This window comes from Vicia villosa, unplaced genomic scaffold (assembly GCF_029867415.1).
Source record: "Vicia villosa cultivar HV-30 ecotype Madison, WI unplaced genomic scaffold, Vvil1.0 ctg.000421F_1_1_1, whole genome shotgun sequence".
Lineage (NCBI taxonomy): Eukaryota > Viridiplantae > Streptophyta > Magnoliopsida > Fabales > Fabaceae > Vicia > Vicia villosa.
In genome coordinates this window covers 273,210-292,938 of record NW_026705197.1, presented here as the reverse complement: position 1 = coordinate 292,938, position 19,729 = coordinate 273,210, and the positions used below count along the sequence as shown (strand labels likewise).

Genomic DNA, 19,729 nt, shown 5'->3' with positions numbered 1-19,729 from the left:
TCTTCCTACGTATCCAGCGTGGCTATCACGTGTACGACTACTCTACACCATCAATCCCCGCCATCAGACCTCATCAGGATGGATCCAACGCTTCACAGCGTACAACTCCACCATGCTCACTCAAGGATCACTCACACAGGATTATAACCAGGTTTTTTTACAATTTTTATTTTGTTTATTCATTTGTTTTATTTATTTATTATTTAGATTAAATGATAGCTATTTACATTTGATTTAATTTTCTTATTCAATTAGAATTAGGATTAGAATAAATTAGGATTAGGATTAGGATTATTTTCCCGATTGTTCGACTATTCCGATTTAATTAATTTAATTAATTTTAATTATTAAAAAAATCACAAAAAAAACCCTAGAAAGGTTGTCAGCGTATTAGGGTTTGTCCGATCCCACTGCCCATTTGGCAAAACATTAACCCTTAATTAATTTTCTCCTCGATTCGACTATATCTATTAGTCGCATTGGCGAGAAATAAATTTAAAATAAATAATTTATTATTAATTCTAATTAAATTAATTCTTGGTTGATTCTCTCCTCGATCCGACTAAACCTTTTGGTCTCATTGACGAGAGATAAAATAATAAACGCAATAGTGAAATTCATTATCATGTAATAATCAAACCTATTGATTATGAGAGATAATGATAAAACTGATAATTTAATTATACAAAATTAAAATATACTTTATTTGGTGCTCGTGACGACCGAATCTATTGGTCAGAATGGCCAGCAATACATTATCTAATTCGTTAATTATAATGATCAAGTCTATTGATCATCGCAACTAACGGTGACATATTAAATCAGGGTTGTACGCCCAAATCTTAAAACACTCATTCAAACTACGAATTTTTATCACTTCGATTAGACAACTCAAAATGCCTTTCAAATCACAAATTCAAAACTACGATAAGGCAATTCAAAAAGCCTTCAAACCATATCATATCAAATTCAAAGGCGTACAACCCTGTGCCCGAACTATGTTGACTCTGATTCTCCATAAGGAGATACGTAGGCACTTGGTAACAAGGCGAGTCCCCTTCCCCAAAACCTCAATTCGTTCAAATATCGTTTTGCCCTTTTCATTTCATTAGCTATTAACTTAATTAGTTTTTTTGCCATAAACCTCACAACGCTCTTAAGCTACAAATCTTGAATGCAAACCTTAGGAAAGGGTTAAGGGTGCCTAACACCTTCCCTTAACCTGATTATAATAATCTTACCCTGAATATTTACACTGCGTAGGGTTTCCTATTCGCCCTTCAGAATAGGTGGCGACTCTAAGAAGTTAATTTTAGGGCATGTTGCTACAGGAATAGAAAAGAAAACAATGTAATTTTCAAACTCACATGCATATCAATTTGAAAAATATTACCCGCACTTTTCACATAGATCGAAAAATTCACCGGATCAAAGTAGCCAAATTTTACGTCACCGGATTGACGTAGAGGTAGACACAACATAATCGTATAGCACCTCGACTCCATTTTCAACTTCAACACCACAAGTTTAACAACAACAAAATCAATATAAACCTTAACAATTAAATTAATAAAAAAATAACACATGTCATATCAATTACCTCTGTAACAGCAACATCAACCAAGAAATAAGAGAATCCCATTTCCTTCTTATAACTGTGAGTGTGTGCACATAATTTTGTTAGTTCAAATCATAAATTTGTAAAAATTTTCACTAAGTAATTGTGGGGTCCTCATACAAACTACATTTGACATATTTAGGCCTTTTATTAAAACCAACAGAGGTCATTAAACAGATAAAAAGTCAAATACATCAAGAAAGACAACTAGGCCAAGAAGAAACTTCTTAATCATAACAAAGCTTGCCAAGAGACCATATGATTACTCATCATAGTTTTCATGCTCAAAAAGTAGCCGTAATTTTATTTGTAGTAACAAACCAAACATTCTCAACAAATAATATATATATTTGCAAACATGTTACGACAATTATAAACGAGTTATACTCAAAATGAACATAAGTAAACTCATTGTGGCATTTCAACAAACACCTTGTTCACAAAAATCACCTAAGTTTATAATCAATTTAACTTAAAATCAGCAAAAACCCTACCAATTGAATTAACTAACTGAGCTCGATAATAGATATAGAAAACAAAAACGTCAAACCGAAACTAAGAAAATCAAAAGATGAATTTACTTGAGTTGAAAGGGGAAAAAGGTACAAGCTAGGGTTCGGAGATTCGTTCTGTGGTTGCGATTGTGAGAGTTCAGATCATTGTGAATAAGATTGGTCCTGGTGGAACGGGTGAAGGCTTCGTCAACTCCAAACGTGACTGATGCTCGACCGATTTTGCAATTTCTCTGTTACGAAGGCTTTGTTCGAGAAAACTCCAAACGTTTGTTAGGTTAGGGTTGAGTTGAAGTATTTGAGAAATCGTTTCAACTTGAAGCATTTGAGAAATTAGTTTTAGTATTGTTTAACTTGAATCACCATTAGCTTAATGGTTAATATTCACACTAAGTTATAATATGATTTTGGTTTAAATTCTTGTTTATAATATTTTTACCATATTTTTGGATTATTTATCAATATAATTATTTAAATTTTAATTTTTTAAAAATAAATATAATAATCATAGCGTTTCTTGTAACTATTTTTGTATATATATTCAAGGAAATTCCACCACCATATAGTACTACACACAATTATTTTTCCTGAAATTTTCAAACAACACCCACAATTTATTAAATTTAACCCATATTATGAAAGTAATAACAAAATTATTATCTTGATTTTATAATATTTTTTAGTTTTTTATATATGGATTTTCTATTTTTTACTTTTACTCTTTTTCTTCAATTTTTTAACTTTTAAAAAGTTTTGCAACAATTACATATATGTATTAAATAAAATTTATATGCACATAATTAACCTATAAACAGTTCAATTATAATTATAAATCGTTCTACAAATTCATCATTGTTTACGCACTTATCACAATTTAAGGTTTTGCTATAGCTAGTGGTATATTATTTGGTTCAGATAGTAGTTTTTATTCCTACTCTAGAAATTTTATGAAATTTTTATATTCAATTTTTCTATACCTTTTTAAATTTTATTTTTCAGAATTTTCATACTATTTTAAAAAATCATCATTTATTAAATTAAAAAAATTACTATTATTTTTAGAAACCCTTTAAATCTATTAAATTTTTTTGAAAAAAAAATATTTTATTTTAAAAGAAAAATATTTTACATTATTTTTTAGGTAACATTTAAGGTGAGGGTGCAACTAAATCCCTCACCGGTGAACCAACGAAAATACACAGTCAGATTTATCTAACAACTTATATTTATTAAAATAAAATGAAAACCATTATCATATTTCCACATACAATCTCATTCATACCTCTCTTCCATTTCTGTAACCGTCTCTTGATCAACAATTAAGTTTCTATAGAATCAAATTTTCATTATAATTAAGCAATATGAATAACTCTGCAATCATACATCTAGAGTTTTTATAATTATAAGCCTAAAAATACTATCCAAATTTTGAGAATCCAAAACTATTCTTTTTCCACTATGACTTTTTCTTTTTCTGTGTGCTAATCATAAAACTTCCTTAAATATTTTATTCTAGATAAGGAAGAAACTTGTGTGTTTTCATCAGATGCCATCAAAAGACACCAATCTAAATATAAGAGTATTACTCACAATTTATATGCATATTTAATTGTGGAACTCCACCATTATCATGGAACCACATAAACGTACACTTGACAATTAGTAGGAAAATACTAACCGATAAATTGTGGGTAGAATTGCGTGAAAATATTTTAAATGTTTTCATTTTATTTAAAACAAATCTGAGCCATTTAATAAATCTGATGGTGTATTTTTGTTGGTTCACCGGTGAGGGATTTAATTGAACCCTCATCTTAGACATAACCTATTTTTTAATTTTAAAATTATTAAAATATAACACAAAACATTTCCTGCGCAATTATCTGTGGATTATGTAATGTAGTTAATTCGAAATAGAATTCCGCAGCAAAATCCGCAGAAAATGTTTCCTGCAGATTTTGTAACATAGTTATGTTTCTTAAACGAAATGTATATTCGGCAAAAAAATCCGCAGGTATTTATGCGGAATTTTCTTCAAATTCGTGATTCGCAGGAGACATTATTTTATTTAATAAAGTTGTAGGAAAATCCGCAGGTATACCTGCGGAATGTTTTCCGCAGGAATCTCCGCAAGTAAACTGTCTATTTTTATTAGTGTATGGAGGATTTGGTGTTGAAGGCGTTGGATAGAAGTCGTGTAGTGGAGCCTAAAAAGACTCCAAAAAAGAGAGTTAGAAAACCAACAAATGGAAGAGAAGATCAATTGAATAATGCTAAAGCTGAGAGACAAATAAGTGAGAAAATTAATCATAAATTTTGTGCTCCTTGTGAAGTTGTTCCTAATATTTCAATGATGGATAAAGCTTCTTATTTGGGTGATGCTATATCTTACATAACCGAACTAAAAAACAAAGCTTTAGAAAAAGAAATCTACTAATAAAGTAGGATTAGAAAAACAACTCGTTGAAACTAAGAGTGAGTTTCTCAAAGTCAATGAAAATTCATCTCATCCACCACCTCCACAACACCAACAGCTACCCGCCTTAATCGATCTGGATATCTATGTTAAGGTTATAGATTACAATGAAATTATATATATTCAATGCAGCAAGAAAATTCGCGCTACAACGAGTTAAGTTTATATTTTGTGTGCGTGCGCACAAAAAAGTGAATAAGTAATTTCAAAATTAATATTTACCGCTTTAGATACAAAATAATTATTTTTATTTTCAAATATTGCATATTTTATATTGATTATTTTATTAAAGTCTGAACTTTAATTATTTAGGATTATATTAGTTTAATACTAGAATTAAACTACATGTTTCAAAAAAATCAATACTATATATACGAATAAATATCACATCTTTCATTGTTTAAAATATTTATATCAAAATTAAAATTAAACAATTTTTTTGTATATTCATTCGTGTGCACGTTAAAAAAGCGGAAAAACGGAGAACGAAGCTCGTCTAGTAGCTACCTCAAGCTTGTCGCCTTTGAGTGGGAGAGAATGAGACCTGGACAAAAATATGGTTTATAAATGTTGCATGTATATCATTGGCAAACGGTGTTTTGGAGCATGGATATATACAAATGATTGACCAAAACAATAATCCAATAAATTATGAAGATGCTTTTCGATTGCAATAATACCTTTGAGTTTAGATCTTTTACGCAGACTGGTAATTCTACTTCAATAGCTCATTAAGAAATGAATCTTTCATAATGGAATGTCTTTGACTCCAAGTATGTATTTCACTCTTAAATGGAATTTGGAATTCTCAAGTGCTACTTGTAACATCCGATTTTTCTATTTATTTATTTATTTATTTATTTATATAGCTATTTTATTATTAGTATAATTATTTAATTATCCTTTGGTGTAATAATTATTTAATTGTGTGTTATTATGCTAATTAGGTTAATTTAACTATTAGTAGAATAACGAGATAATAGCTATGTGGCCTAATAATTGAGAATATAAATAATAAGGATTGAATGTTACTAAGCCCATCTAATTAGAGAAAAATAGTGAGATGATTGGGGTTTAGCCTCATAACACATTCATTTGGTAAAGAGAAAGAGAGAGCTCAAGGGAAGAGAAAGAGGAGAAAAGGGGAGAAAAGGGGAGAAAGTGAAGGAAGCCATAGAATAGAAGGATTTGACCTAAGGTAAGGGGGAGAATCCTAATTATTGTGGGTATGGTATAATATGCTATGGGTAGTAGTATGCTTAGGTTTTTATCTCTCAACTTCTCATAATTCATATGTTATGGTTTGTGCAAATCTATGAGATTTTATGGACTAACCATGTTTTATATTGTTATGATGATAACCCATGAATAAAAACATGATTAGGAACCTTACTTATGTGATTAATTACTGTTGGATGAGATTTTGTTAGTTAAAACCGAATTTGGAAAGTGTTGTAAAAATTGGTTTTTTCCAAATAACGCAGTGGGCGCGTCACGCGGTGGAGGGCGCTTAGCGCGCTCTTTAAGATAGCGCAAACCATTTTATAGAACCGAGCGCACGTAATGCGGGGGTCTAGGCGCATAGCACGGCCTGACATGAAATTTTGTGATTTTTTATTCTTTGACTTGGGATCTTGTATGCTTATGATTTAAGATGGATTTCCATGTGTTTTAATAATTTAATCAATAATGTTTTGATAGGTTTTGAATCGAAAATAAACTTATACATGAAACTTGTGGTTTTGTTATGTATAATGTGAATTTGTGAATTAGGGGGATAACATGAATTGGCTCGTGTGCTATATGTTATATGTGATCATTACATGCTATGTGAATGCTAGTTTAATGATAAATGTGTGTTGTGCAACATTTTGGTGGATAATTCAAATTGTGCGAATTATTGTGATATGCTTGGATAATTAAGGTTGTGTGGAAATCTTAATTGTATATATTGAGAGTCTTGTTGCACATGCATTCATGGGGAGTTGGAACTCCGGTTGGTTTTGATCCTTGTGTGGAAATAGAGGCAGGGCTTTGTTTCATTTTGGATTCGGAAGCGGTGAACTATATGTTCATATTTTGAGGGCTTTGGTCTTATGCGGATCAGAAGCGTGGCTCTGGTTCTTGAGTATAGAATCGGGAGCGATGAGCTTGCTACTCACATGGTACCACATGCATGAGTCGCATTAATTGCATTTTGAGTCACATTGTTTGCTATGTGATTGTTTGAATTGATGTGTGCATATTTGATGATTGGAAATTCGTGTTAGATGTAATATTTATGGAACTCATTTAAATAATGAAGAGTGATGGATGATTATACTATCATATGCTATCTCCACTGTCGTATTATATATTCATAATGATTTGAATTCTCACCATTCTGTTTGAATGATGTTCAATGCGACATCACGCAGGTTTCAACGAGTAGCATGCTTGAACGAGGATTTAGCCTAGGAGCTTATCGATTATCTCATTTTGATTTAGGTAGTGAATGAATGCTTTGATCATGTAACACTGGGGGATATATGAACTTATGTTTTGGATGTTTGGATTAATGTTATCTTTATTTTATTCGACATGGTATTTTGTATATATTATGTTGATGGCTATGTTGCCTATTGTTGGATTCATATGACATTTAGTGAGATGATAATGTTATTATGATTTTTTGATAGATGATTATAGTATAGGATATAATCATTGAAATGTTTGAGAATTTATTATCCCGTTGCGATGTGCATATTGATGAAACATGAAGTTTTCAAATTGTGTTATAGATATGATCAGGTGCACGTTTGATGTTTTGCTTTGGTTTTCATTGTTATGGAAATGACATGTGACGCCCTTTTGTATATGCATGCTATATTACTCTGTGAATGTACGCAATTATTTGGGATTAGAAAATGGGTATTACAGTACTGGTGGTGGTGATACGGACCATTCGGATCTAGAGGCTTTATTTATGAAGGCATTTGATAACATTATGTGGTGGAGCCAGAAAAGATATTGAATAAGAGAGGAAGAAAATCGACAAATGGAATAGAAAAACCATTGAATAATGCTAAAGTTGAGAGACAAAGTATAGAGAAATTGTATCAGAAATTGTGTGTTCTTCCTGAAGTTGTTCCTAATTTTTCAAAGATGGATAACTCTTCACTTTAGGGTGATGTTATATCATACATTACTAAACTGAAAACAAAGCTTCAGAAAATGGAATCAGATATAGTTGGATTAGAAAAACAACTTGATGAAATGAAGTGTCAGTTTCAGAAAGTCAATGAAAATCATCTCATCCACCACTTCAACAACACCAACAAAAACTATCCTTAATCGATTTGGATATTTTAGATTTTGATGCAAATATATGTATCCAGTTCAATAAGAAAATAAATGTAAATAAAGTTTATAATTTTTTGCGTGTGCGCACAAAAAATGATAAAGTCATTTTAAAACTATCATTTATCGCTTTAGATACAAAATATTTATTTTTATTTTCATACATTGCATATTTTTAATTGAGTAATTTAGTAACGTCTACTTTAGTTATTGTTATAGACATCTATTTATGATTATATTAGTTTAATAATAGAATTAAACTACATATTTTATAAAAAAAATACTCTATATATGAATAAATATCACATCTTTATCACTGTTTAATATATTTATATTAAAATTAAGCAAAAAATATATTGTATGTATACTCACTCGTGTGCACACTAAAAAAAGCGGACAATGAACAAGGCTTATCTAGTAGCTACTACAAGCTCGCCGCCTTAAAGGGAGAGAGTGAGACAGACACATGAATATGATTTACAAATGATGGTGTGTATACCATTGGCAAACGGTGTTTTGGAGCTTGGATCTACCGAAATGATTGACAAAATAATAATTCAAGGGTTAATACCCATTTTGCCCCCTGCCATATGGGGTGTAGTTGAGAAACCCGCTGCCAAAAAAAAAGTTTCAAGAAGTGGTAAAATTTCAAAAGTTCGATTTTGAACCTTTTTCACGCCACCTCATTAAAAACTCTGATGTGGCAATTGTTTTTTATTGTTAATTTTAATGCCACATGTATTTTATAGTATAAGAAAACATGTTAAAAATTTGTTGGAGGTTGGAGTTGAACCCACTCCCTGCCACTTCAAGGTGGCACGCTTGGCCACTGGGCTGGAAGTTCCAAATTGTAATATATTTGCATTTAATTATTGTTATAGTATCCAACTAATTATTTGCATTTAATTAATAATTATATACAACTAATTATATACTATTTACTGTAACTTTTTTAATATATATTTTATATACTATTCACTATAGATTTTTTAATACTGTGTTTTATATACTATATTTTATATACTATATTTTACTGTAGCTTCTTTAATATATATATATATATATATATATATATATATATATATATATATATATATATATATATATATATATATATATATATATATATATATATACTATTGGAATTGTAAATAAAAATGCACTATGTTATTAATAACATTTAAAGTATTTATTGAACAAAACCAACCACTTAGCTTAGTGGTTAGGCGCTTGGACTTTTTTCGCAGGGGGTTTTTCAACTACACCCCATATGGCCGGGGGCAAAATGGGTATTAACCCATAATTCAATAAAAAATATGAAGATGCTTTTTGATTGCAATAATAGCTTCGAGTTTGGATGTTTTGCGCGGCCAGGTAAGTATGTTGCAATAGCTCATTTCTTGTATTAGTGGTGGTGATACGGAGCATTTTGACCTGGAGACTTTGTTGGTGAAGACGTTGGATAACACTTGTATGGTGGATTCAGAAAAGACTCCGAAGAAGAGAGGAAGAAAACCAAAATATGGAATAGAAAACCCATTGAATAATGCTAAAGCTGAGATACAAAGTAAAGAGAATCTCACTACTAGAAATACTCTGTTTTCCTGCGGATTTGAGCATAATTTCCGCAGAAAACAGATTTCCTGCGGATTTTTCTGCGGTTAAAGGTCCCCAGCTAAAACCTTCATGGGTAATATATTCGGCAGGAAATACCGCAGGTAAGTCCGCAGGAAATATCCGCAGGTAAATCTGCAGTAAATTCTGCTGGTAAGTCTGCAGGTAAATCCACAGGAACGATAAATCCGAAGGTAAATCCGCAGGTAATGTATTTCTAAATTTGCAACATTCACCACAAGGTCAACAGCCGAAACATTAGGTGTAGGCACGCGGAGGGCGATTCTGTTGAGCTTTCCCTTGAGCTGTGGCAACACTAGAGATACAACCTTGGCTGCTCCTATGCTGGTGGGAACAATGTTCAGTGCTGCAGCCCTAGCTCTTCTCAAGTCCCTGTGTGAAGCATCCAGAAGCCTCTGCATAAACACAACTCTTAGACTCCATTTCGCATATATAGTTTTCAATTCCAACAAACATGTTATAGTTGATAATGTACCTGGTCTCCTGTGTAGGAGTGTGTAGTTGTCATGGTTCCCTTAACAATTCCTGAAAATATAGACCAAAGTTAACTAACCGGCTTTGGCCCATGAAAATCAAATGTTGCGCTAACGTAATTATCATTGTTGTACATTATATGAATAATCAATCAAAACACAACACTATCTCAATCTCAACATTCGCGACAAAGTCAACAACTTAAACATTAAAGACTTACCTTATGATGTCGGCTACTTCATGGCCGTAGTTTTGTTCATTCACTCCAACAACATAAGTTGGAATATCAGCACCCTTTACAGGAGCAGTGATGATAACTTTCTTGGCACCTGCTTGGATGTGTTTTGCCGCACCAGGACCGTCCACAAACACTCCTGTTCCCTGAACAAAAATGCATTCGTTCATATTAAAAGACCTATCATTAATAAACAATTTCACCAAATTTTAACTCGACTCGATAACTTACCTCAATAACAATGTCAATTCCGAGTTCGGCCCATGGAAGCTTAAGAGGATCCCTGCTAGAGACAGCCTTGATGGGTTTACCATCAACTGTAATAGTCTCGTTATTCAGTATTTCCACATCTGCTTTAAAAGTTCCAAGCATAGAATCATATTTCAACAAATGTGAAGCCTGTGAAACAAGAGAAACTCATGAATTCGTAGTAACAAAACAAACTCAGTCAATCAAATCGTAGAGGACAAGACATTTTTATGGTGTGCTCTTGATTGCGTTGATAACTTACGTGGAGTAGAGTTCACACGACCTTGTATAAATGATGTGTTTAGTTTGTTTGCAGCTCATAACACAAAACAATGAATTATTAACAATATATACATAATCAAAATCAAAACAAGTGTTACCAAGTTGTATTTTCCTATAACAAATTAACTCATCATCATTTATTTATGACAAATGTTGGTGTTACATTGTTCGATATGAAGCCCAGTACAAATTAACTCATCATCATTATATTTATATTTCTTAACATACACAAATTAACTCATCATCATTTCTTATTATAAATGTTCACATCAAGCCCTGTACAATCTAATTAAGTCAAGAAATTTTAGAAGAGCTAAACAATAATATTTCATAAGGATCCATAAAAATTGAAAATCCTGAATAGCATTATGTCATACCCCAAAATTTACCCGATCAGATCTACGTCGCTTAACCCATCAAGAATCAAAATTAAGAGCCATAGGGTTTGACATTTCTATTGTCAAACTCGCTCTCTTATAAATCAGGTTGAGTTAACACAAGGGCGCAAGTAACAGAGGTTTAGGACCCGAACGTTGGTCCTGACTATTACAAGAGTTTTATCAGTGTTTGGGGGCATTATGGGTTTTATTAACATTTGTTTCGATTATTGTTATTATTTTTTTTGATATTAACATTATTAGAATTATTATTAGGTAGTATTAGGATTAGTTTTAGGTTTTAATTAATTAAGTTTACTATTTTTAAATAGGTTTTAGTAATTTAATTAGCGTTAATATTATTATTTAGGTTAGAATAGTATTAATATTATTATTATTATTAATTGTTATTATATTAGTATTAGTATTAGTGTTAATTAGGTTATTATTATTTGTTAGGAGGGGTTTTTATTAGACTAATTATTGGGCTCATTGTTTTGTTATTGGGCTGAAGAAAAAAGAAAAGAATTAAATTGGCCAAGATGTTGTCCATGTTTGAGGCAAGAAAATTATACCCTGTACCCCTACGTTTATCCCAATACCCCGACAATTTTTTAAAAATTCCAATTTTATCCTTTTTTTACTTTTAATTTTTAATTTTTGATTTTTTTTTTTCATTGTTACTGTTTGTACGGACGGTAAGAGGAGAAAGGGAGATTGGTACCTCGTCAGAACCGGATAACCAGACATGAAGTCTTCCGGTTTGTTTTTTTAAAACCTTCATCAACCGGATATCCCAGGGATGGGTATTCCGGTTTGTTTTATTTCAATTTTCCCAACCGGATATCCCATGTATGGGTATTCCGGTTTGTTACATTTTAAGTTTTCCCAACCGGATATACCCTTTGTGGGTATTCCGGTTCTTGTTTTTTTTAATTTTTTCCTTTTTTTTTAAATTACTTTAATTTTAACTTTTTATTTTTTTTAATTATATATTAAGTTAAATTAATTATATATATTTAGGTGTGGATCCTCCTTTGAAGAAATGCGATGTAGCTCAAACATGTGTGGATACAACTGATGTTTTTGTAACTGGTCAAAAATTTGCTACAAGAGAAGAGGCGATCAGTTGGATTAAGGACGTTGGAATCAGGAATAAAGTAACAGTTATAATAGCTCGTTCAGATATAAAAACAGGCAAGCGAGGAAGAAGTGATAAATTAATATTTGGTTGTGATAGAGGTGGAAAATACAAAAAAACAGATAGCGAAACCCAAAGTGCTAGTAAGAGATGTGGTTGTCCTTTCAAAATTAGGTCAACACCGTCGAAAGATGGTTCTGGATGGAAGATAGATGTAAAATGCGGAGTACACAACCACGGCTTACCTGATAGATTTGAAGGTCATGCTTTCGTAAGTCGACTAAATACAGATGATAAGCAACATATTGTTGATTTGTCAAAACGCCATGTTCCACCAAGACACATATTATTGTCATTGCAAGAGCGTGACCCGGAGAATGTCACTCGGATCACGCAAATATACAAACATAAGAGTAAGATACAAAAAGACATAAGGGGTCCTAGAACAGAAATGCAACAATTGCTCAAGTTGGTTGAAGAATCAGGTTATGTTTACTGGAGTAGGAAAAAGGATGAGTCAGAAGTTGTGAGAGATATTTTTTGGGCACATCCAGATTCAGTGAAGTTGTTGAATATGTTTCCTATTGTATTGATTATGGACTGCACATACAAGACAAACAAGTACAGGCAACCGTTGTTTGAAATAGTTGGTATGACATCAACTAAATTAACATTTGCTGTTGCATTTGCCTATATGGAATCTGATATTTATTTTATGTGCAGGTAAACATGAATGAAGGATTCCCGTTGCCACCTGTCACAACTGATTGGACGAAATATCGCACAAAAGATGCAACTTCTTGGATGGTAGGATTTGCCGGGCGGTTACAACATTGGCAACGGCTAATGCCTATACTACCAAAACATGTCAGCTTAGATTGATTTTATGATATTACAACATTAGTACTATTGGATTTTAATATGTTGCCAAATGGATTATAAATAATTAATCTCAAACTACAAGTCTTATAATAACACATACGTCTACAAGTCTCATAACAATACATAAGTCTCAAACTAAAACATAAATATAAACATAAAATGTGACATCAATCAGACTCATGGTCATAAGTAATTGGACCTTCCCTAGGTAATGGTCCGCCCTGTGCAAGTCTGAGTGCTCTAAATATCTCCAGAAACTGTTCGTCTTCAGGAACAGCCTGATGACGCTGTAAGTAATGATGAAGCTCATGAGATATATATGATAATCTCGGGTCTGACGGTCCTTCGTCATAGACAGGCACTGGTACCTCCATCGGCTGATCACCTCTTGGTGCTCTCAATATAGGATGTGACACCGTATAATACCACGCCAAATAATCATCGTCTGTCTCATATGGTATGGTGGCAAACGCAGCTGGGGGATCATCGTGGGATCGGGTCACCTGCAACACACTCTGCCTATATGTAGCCCACTCAACATCCACATCAAGTGTGTCTACATTAGGAGGAGCAGTCGGTATGTACTGTCTGTATCCAAACTGACGCAAGCATCTGTCAGGTAAATATAGAACTACAGTACCAAACCACTTCAAACCACCCCGATACAAACAGATATCATCAAAAGGACGGTGCACCCGATGATCCTCAAAAGGGCGCCAGGCAATATCGTGAGGAGTCAACTGATCTAACATAGCTCGGATGTCAGCCACTTTTTGCGTCCCCTGCCTATATTCCCATTTCATCGCCCTAGCCATCGGACTATCAATGCCAAATAACCCAGAAGTACCTCTCTTTCCAACAGTTGGAAAGTACTCATGAATCCAACACTGAAACAAAAGTAAAAGTTACTATTATAAATTAAACTAAATTATAATAAACTAAATTAAACTAAAATATTAGATATTAAGTATAATTAAATAATAAGTAAAATTTTAAACCTGAAGAAGAGAGGCATAACCGCCAAGCTGCTTGCATGAATAAAATGAGGCATCCCCTAAGTATCTATACAGAGTAACCAGTGCAGCTGCCCCCCAGCAATAGTTTCCACAATTATCCAAATCTCTCAAAAGTGGAAGATATTTTGCCTCGACAAGAGTAAACGTCTTGTCGGCAAGAATGGTACAACCTAATAGCAACATCATGTATGCTCTCATAGCGCCTGTAAAGTTATTCGCAGCTCTTTGTTGCTCAAAAACTTGCTTCAACCAATCTAATTTATAGTAAGGACCCCTTACAGCAGAAGCCTCCTCAGTTGCATCACTCAGTGAAACACCAAACAACTCAACAGCTAGATGGATGGCATCATAATCGGTGACAACAACATCGGGGTCAACCAGCTGGCCCCTAATCGGTACATGAAGAAGACAAGAAACATCGTCTAGCGTGATGGTCATCTCGCCGAACGGCATATGAAATGAAGATGTTTCAGGATGCCATCTCTCAACAAAAGCAGATAATAGATGCGTATCTACCCTCGACAAACTAGTATGCTGCAAAGATGAAAGGCCAGATGCAACTAACCAATTTTCCATCTGCCTTGGGAGCATTGCCGGAACCCATCCTATTAATTTGCTGCCATGCGCAGCAACCTTTAAGGTCGGCTTTGGTCGTCTCTCCTGAAAATAATTTGTAATATATGTTAATATATAAGTACATGTAATTTAAAAAAACATTTAAGAAAATATTTACGTACCTCGCCCAACCATAAATGATATGCAATGTGCCTCTGATATCTAACCAATAATGATGTATCCGTAGGTCCTCCGGGAAATGCCGGATGCTGCGGATCAACCTCAGGAGCAGCTCCCTCGCCATCAGCCTCTCGACGTTGTCGTCCTCTTTGACGCATTCCGTCGATCGCGCCTCCTCTTCTTCGAACCACTAAAAAACAAAAAATAAAATAGTTAACAATTAAATAAAATGATATTAAAAAAAAACAAAAAAAAAAACAAAAAAGAAAAACAAAAAAAAAAACAAAAAAAAAACTATGAACCGGATACCCAAAGACTGGGTTATCCGGCTAAGGCCCATAAGAAACGGAAATCCCCTTGTTGGGTTATCCGGCTATGTGCAAATGAACCGGAAACCCCATCAATGGGTTATCCGGCTATGTAAAATAGAAAACAAACAAAACCGGAAATCCCATAGCTGGGTTATCCGGTTGAGATATTTTAAAAAAAAAACTTACTTCTCTAAGTCTGATGAACCGGAAATCTGGAGGCTGGGTTATCCGGTTTTTGGGCTAAAAAATTCCCTCTTACTGCAGCGTGAAAATTAGTGAAAATGAGTAAAAAAAGTGAAAATTTTGGTAATTTTCACTATTTATACAGGGGTAATTTTGTCCGAAATTTTTTTTGGTAGGGGTATTGGGATAAAAGCAGGGGTACAAGGTATAATTTTCTTGAGGCAAAAGGGATGAGAATTGCAGACTCCACAATATCACTCCAAAAAGGAAATAAATCTCAATCACTCTTTATGAGGATTCAATCAAGAATTGACTTTAAAGAAAACCTAAATGGTCTCAATATATAAGAGGATGATTCCTAATGCCGAGGGGGAATTTTCGGGCCGCTGCAGAACCAAGGGAGAGTTCAAAAAAAATTGTAAAACCAGTGCCATCAGTAGCGTGACTGCGACCTTCCTTGGACCAAGGCCGATAGTTGCAGACACACAGAATGCCCGAAATCAACCTCTTGTTCGCTCACGTTTGGTTCCTCTGCCTTACGCTCGGTTACGCTCATGGAGGCATCATAAACAGGGTTTGGTTATGTAGTTGTGTTTAGATTGATGATAAGATCGTTTCTGCACCTTTAATTCAATTCTTGTCGCGATTTGAACAATGCACCATTGATAGGGTTTATGTTCTTGATTTTAGGGAAATTGTTTAGAGTCAATTTTAGGTTGAATTAAGAGGTTTAATGAATTCGGGATGTGTCATATATTCAATCTGAGCTTTTAGTTGTGATTTATGGTGTTTGTATATGAAATTTGAAAGTTGCAGATCATTGGCCACAGGGACAAAAGCGTTGCCATATCTCTGTGTTCATCGAAGAAGAAGAACAGTGCGGCATGCTCTTTGTTTTTTTTGAATTTTTATGGCACTGTTTTTCATACTTATAGCTTTGGCGTGTCTTTATGTCAACATGAGCAAGTGGAGCAGTTGGCTGAGCGCGTGATGGATTAGAGGGCAAACCCCAGATCGATTCCCAGCGGCGCGCGTTGCTTTTTTTTTAATTTCCATATAATGCTGTAATTCCTATAATAATGTATGAACGTGGGTTATTAACAGAATCAATGAGTGGCGCACTTGGCAAGATGCATTGGCTGGTGAGGAAGAGAACCGGGGTTCAAAACCCACACGCGACCTTGTATTTTTAATAATTTGCATGTTTCAGTTTCTTACAGATCCAGTAGTCCTCTCCGGCGCGCGCCTATCATACCCCCCCCACGCATCAGCCAGTCGATCTTCTTCAGATCTGATCCAACGCCCAGGAAGATGAGGTGCATACCATAGGCACTCACGAACATGCTGCACAGGATCGTGGCCCAAGTTTTTTCATATATTTTTACTTTCTAGTTTTATTATTTAGGTTAAATGTAAATTATGTTTAATTTATTTAATTTAATTTAGGATTTGAATAATATAATCAGGGTTAAAATTAGGATTAGGATTATTGAGGTTCATCCCGATTATTCGATTTTGTCGATTATTCGACTTAATTAATTTAATTACTTATTAACTATTAAATTATAAAAACCCTAGGAAAGTTTATCCAAGGCGTTAGGGTTTGCCCAATCCCATTACCGTTTGGCAAAACAATAATTCTTACTAATTCTCTCCTCGATCCGACTAAAGCTATTAGTCGCAGTAGACGAGAGATAAAGATAATAAAAACAATAAACTCTAACTTCCCCTTTAACGGGTAAATGGCGGATGAATATCTATTTCATCCCGCCTTCGAATTAGTCGACTCTCTATATCGTACTGATCAAATATCTGAATAAAGCAATAAAATAATTTAATTAATCCTTTATTTAAATTCTCTCCTCGACCCGACTAAATCTATTAGTCGCATTAGACGAGAGATAAAAATATACATAAAATTCAAAACACATTTAATTTGCTGCCCGCGATGATCAATCTATGGATCTGAGTAACCATCAATGCCCCTTAATCCGTTAGCTATACTGACCAAATCTATTGGTCATCGCATCTAACGGTGCCATATCAAATCAGGGTTGTACGCCCAAACACTTAAAACATTCAAAACACACTAAACCACGACACTACTACGATAGGCCACTCAAAAAGCCTTCAAAACAATTTCAAACCACAGATTCTAATTCAAAGGCGTACAACCCTGTGCCCGAACTACGTAGACTCTGATCCTCCATAAGGAGGTATGTAGGCACGTGGCAACAAGGCGAGTCCCCTCCCCCATAAATCTCATTTTTTCCCGATTTTATTTCTTTAATCACAAACCTTTAATCTTGATAATCTGCCTTTTCCCCTATTAACTATCTGTTACCTTTCTTTATGTTAGCCATAAACTTAGCCTTATAATGCAAACCTTAGGAAAGGGTTGAGGGTGCCTAACACCTTCCCTCGACCTGATTATAATAACTTACCCTGAATCTTTATACTGCGTAGGGTTTCCTATTCGCCCTTCAGAATAGGTGGCGACTCTAAAATATTAATTTTTAGGGCAGGTTGCTACACATTAGTCTCTTCAAGACTGAATTAACCAACACAAATAGAGTAATGCAATTGGCTACTTAATTTTTGGGCTCTATTATATAAATCTAGTAAAAGAAAATTTCATTAATTTCAAGAAACAAGTTGACCAAAGCCTACAATCCATGAGTTTAGACACTAAACTAGTGAATCACTCTTAAGCGTAAGTGCTTATTCCACCCAAACAACAACCGAGCCTTATTACACTAAGTGGGGTCGGCTACATGGATCAAGTTCTACCATAGTGTTCTATCCAATACAATGTTTTTATCCAATGAGTTAATCTCAAGATGTTTCTTAATAATTTTTCTTATTCCAACCAAACATAAGTATAAAACATGCACATCAAAAAGGTTACCATATGTAAAACTTAGAACTCACGGTGTGATCCTTGCTTCCCCCATGGGACAGCGAACTCCGGGCCTGACTTCTGGAACATTCCGACATGCTCTAAGAAGATCCAGACCTGCAGCCCTGTGTATAGCTGAAACCAGCATAAATAGCCATCACTCAAGATCATTTTCACTACCACACTAACTATAAAGCACCATCTACTACATTTTAAGAAACTAGTTAGCGTATTAACACAAACTAAACTCAAAATTTAAATTACGTATAGAAATTAAAGTGATTTACCTCCATCAGCACCACCACCTCCAAGCATTCTCTCATTTGCAGGATTCACCTGCGCGTGTTCATATACGTACAAGCCCAGCAGCTCCAATAATGCCAATGGACTCACCAAATAACAAAGCTGCAAGTACATCCACTGTCAAAGTTTGTGAATCAATAATAAACTGCCATATATCCAAGCTAGATAGTAAAAAATGGCAACAATTCATGCTCTCACTGCAATCTAAAATCCAAATCAACATAAACCGAAGTCAAATCAAATTTCCCTGTAATCCAATTATCAATGTGACACGCATACAACACTTTATAAACTAACTTCACTCGTTTCGACATATAACTCAGCCGTTCAATTGACTAAGTCTTCTGCAAGCATACACTGCCCAAACCAGCTGAAGTCTTCTGCAACCCTTCGGCGAGAAATCCCTGTTTCATTACAAAAGAAACAAACCAATCAATCAATAAATCAACAATTACGTAATTGAAAATGAGTAAACAAACATTGAGTGATAAAAGAAACCTGAAAGCAAGCAGCATCGCTACCATGGCAGTGCCCCAGAAGAAGAAAGGCCATATTAAAACAGCACCTTCCCATAACCCTTCCGCTAGAAAAAACATCTTTGTTAAGAGTCCCACATCGGACAATATATGGCCTGAACATGTCCTTATAAGTGGGGGCAATCCTCACCCTACAAGCCGGTTTTGTAGGGTTGAGTTAGGCCCAACCACACTTCTTAACATGGTATCAGAGCCTGGTTTAAGATCCGGTGGACCACCTTCTATGGTTTCCGCTATCGGGCCACCCACCATTTATTTCCACGCTCCAGTTGTCTAGTCCTGGGCGTGAGGGGGTGTGTTAAGAGTCCCACATCGGACAATATATGGCCTGAACATGTCCTTATAAGTGGGGGCAATCCTCACCCTACAAGCCGGTTATGTAGGGTTGAGTTAGGCCCAACCACACTTCTTAACAATCTTCGCCGATGCAGGAGCAGTCGACGGAGTGGGCTCGCGATGGAGGATAGACTGAGATTCAGTGCGACTTTCTTGTGGCTGAAAACCCCAGGGCGATTCACGACGGCGA

The 19,729-nt window shown here is 34.5% G+C and overlaps 2 protein-coding genes and 2 long non-coding RNA genes across 4 annotated transcripts; 1 reads left to right on the top strand and 3 right to left on the bottom strand.

Annotated features, from left to right (window-relative positions):
- Positions 1-9,789: 9,789 nt before the first annotated feature.
- Positions 9,790-10,397, bottom strand: LOC131628018 (uncharacterized). The gene is made up of 3 exons (XR_009291655.1): positions 10,275-10,397; positions 10,056-10,105; positions 9,790-9,975 (listed from the first exon to the last, which is right to left on the bottom strand). It is a non-coding gene; the product is annotated as an uncharacterized LOC131628018 (long non-coding RNA).
- Positions 10,398-11,999: 1,602 nt separating this feature from the next.
- On the top strand, positions 12,000-13,220 carry LOC131628025 (uncharacterized). The gene is made up of 3 exons (XM_058898891.1): positions 12,000-12,063; positions 12,221-12,864; positions 13,062-13,220. Exons 1-3 carry the CDS (start codon positions 12,000-12,002, stop codon positions 13,218-13,220), a joined length of 867 nt encoding a protein of 288 aa, XP_058754874.1.
- Positions 13,221-13,338: 118 nt separating this feature from the next.
- LOC131628024 (protein MAIN-LIKE 1-like) lies at positions 13,339-15,129 on the bottom strand. Its single transcript, XM_058898890.1, has 3 exons — positions 14,974-15,129; positions 14,219-14,896; positions 13,339-14,107 (listed from the first exon to the last, which is right to left on the bottom strand). The coding sequence occupies exons 1-3, from the start codon at positions 15,127-15,129 to the stop codon at positions 13,388-13,390; spliced, it is 1,554 nt and encodes a 517-aa protein (XP_058754873.1). The 3' UTR covers positions 13,339-13,387.
- Positions 15,130-18,299: 3,170 nt separating this feature from the next.
- LOC131628017 (uncharacterized) lies at positions 18,300-19,261 on the bottom strand. Its single transcript, XR_009291654.1, has 3 exons — positions 19,166-19,261; positions 18,652-19,071; positions 18,300-18,499 (listed from the first exon to the last, which is right to left on the bottom strand). It is a non-coding gene; the product is annotated as an uncharacterized LOC131628017 (long non-coding RNA).
- Positions 19,262-19,729: the final 468 nt, after the last annotated feature.

Excerpts from the sequence above, each read along its gene's own strand:
- LOC131628024 (XM_058898890.1), bottom strand. The coding sequence starts at position 15,129 with ATGCGTCAAAGAGGACGACAACGTCGAGAGGCTGATGGCGAGGGAGCT. Across the intron at positions 14,897-14,973 it reads ATCATTTATGGTTGGGCGAG|GAGAGACGACCAAAGCCGAC; the intron begins GTACGTAAATAT and ends AATTATTTTCAG. Across the intron at positions 14,108-14,218 it reads GTTATGCCTCTCTTCTTCAG|TGTTGGATTCATGAGTACTT; the intron begins GTTTAAAATTTT and ends CTTTTGTTTCAG.
- LOC131628025 (XM_058898891.1), top strand. The coding sequence starts at position 12,000 with ATGGGTATTCCGGTTTGTTTTATTTCAATTTTCCCAACCGGATATCCC. Across the intron at positions 12,064-12,220 it reads TCCCATGTATGGGTATTCCG|GTGTGGATCCTCCTTTGAAG; the intron begins GTTTGTTACATT and ends ATATATATTTAG. Across the intron at positions 12,865-13,061 it reads AAAAGGATGAGTCAGAAGTT|GTAAACATGAATGAAGGATT; the intron begins GTGAGAGATATT and ends TTTTATGTGCAG.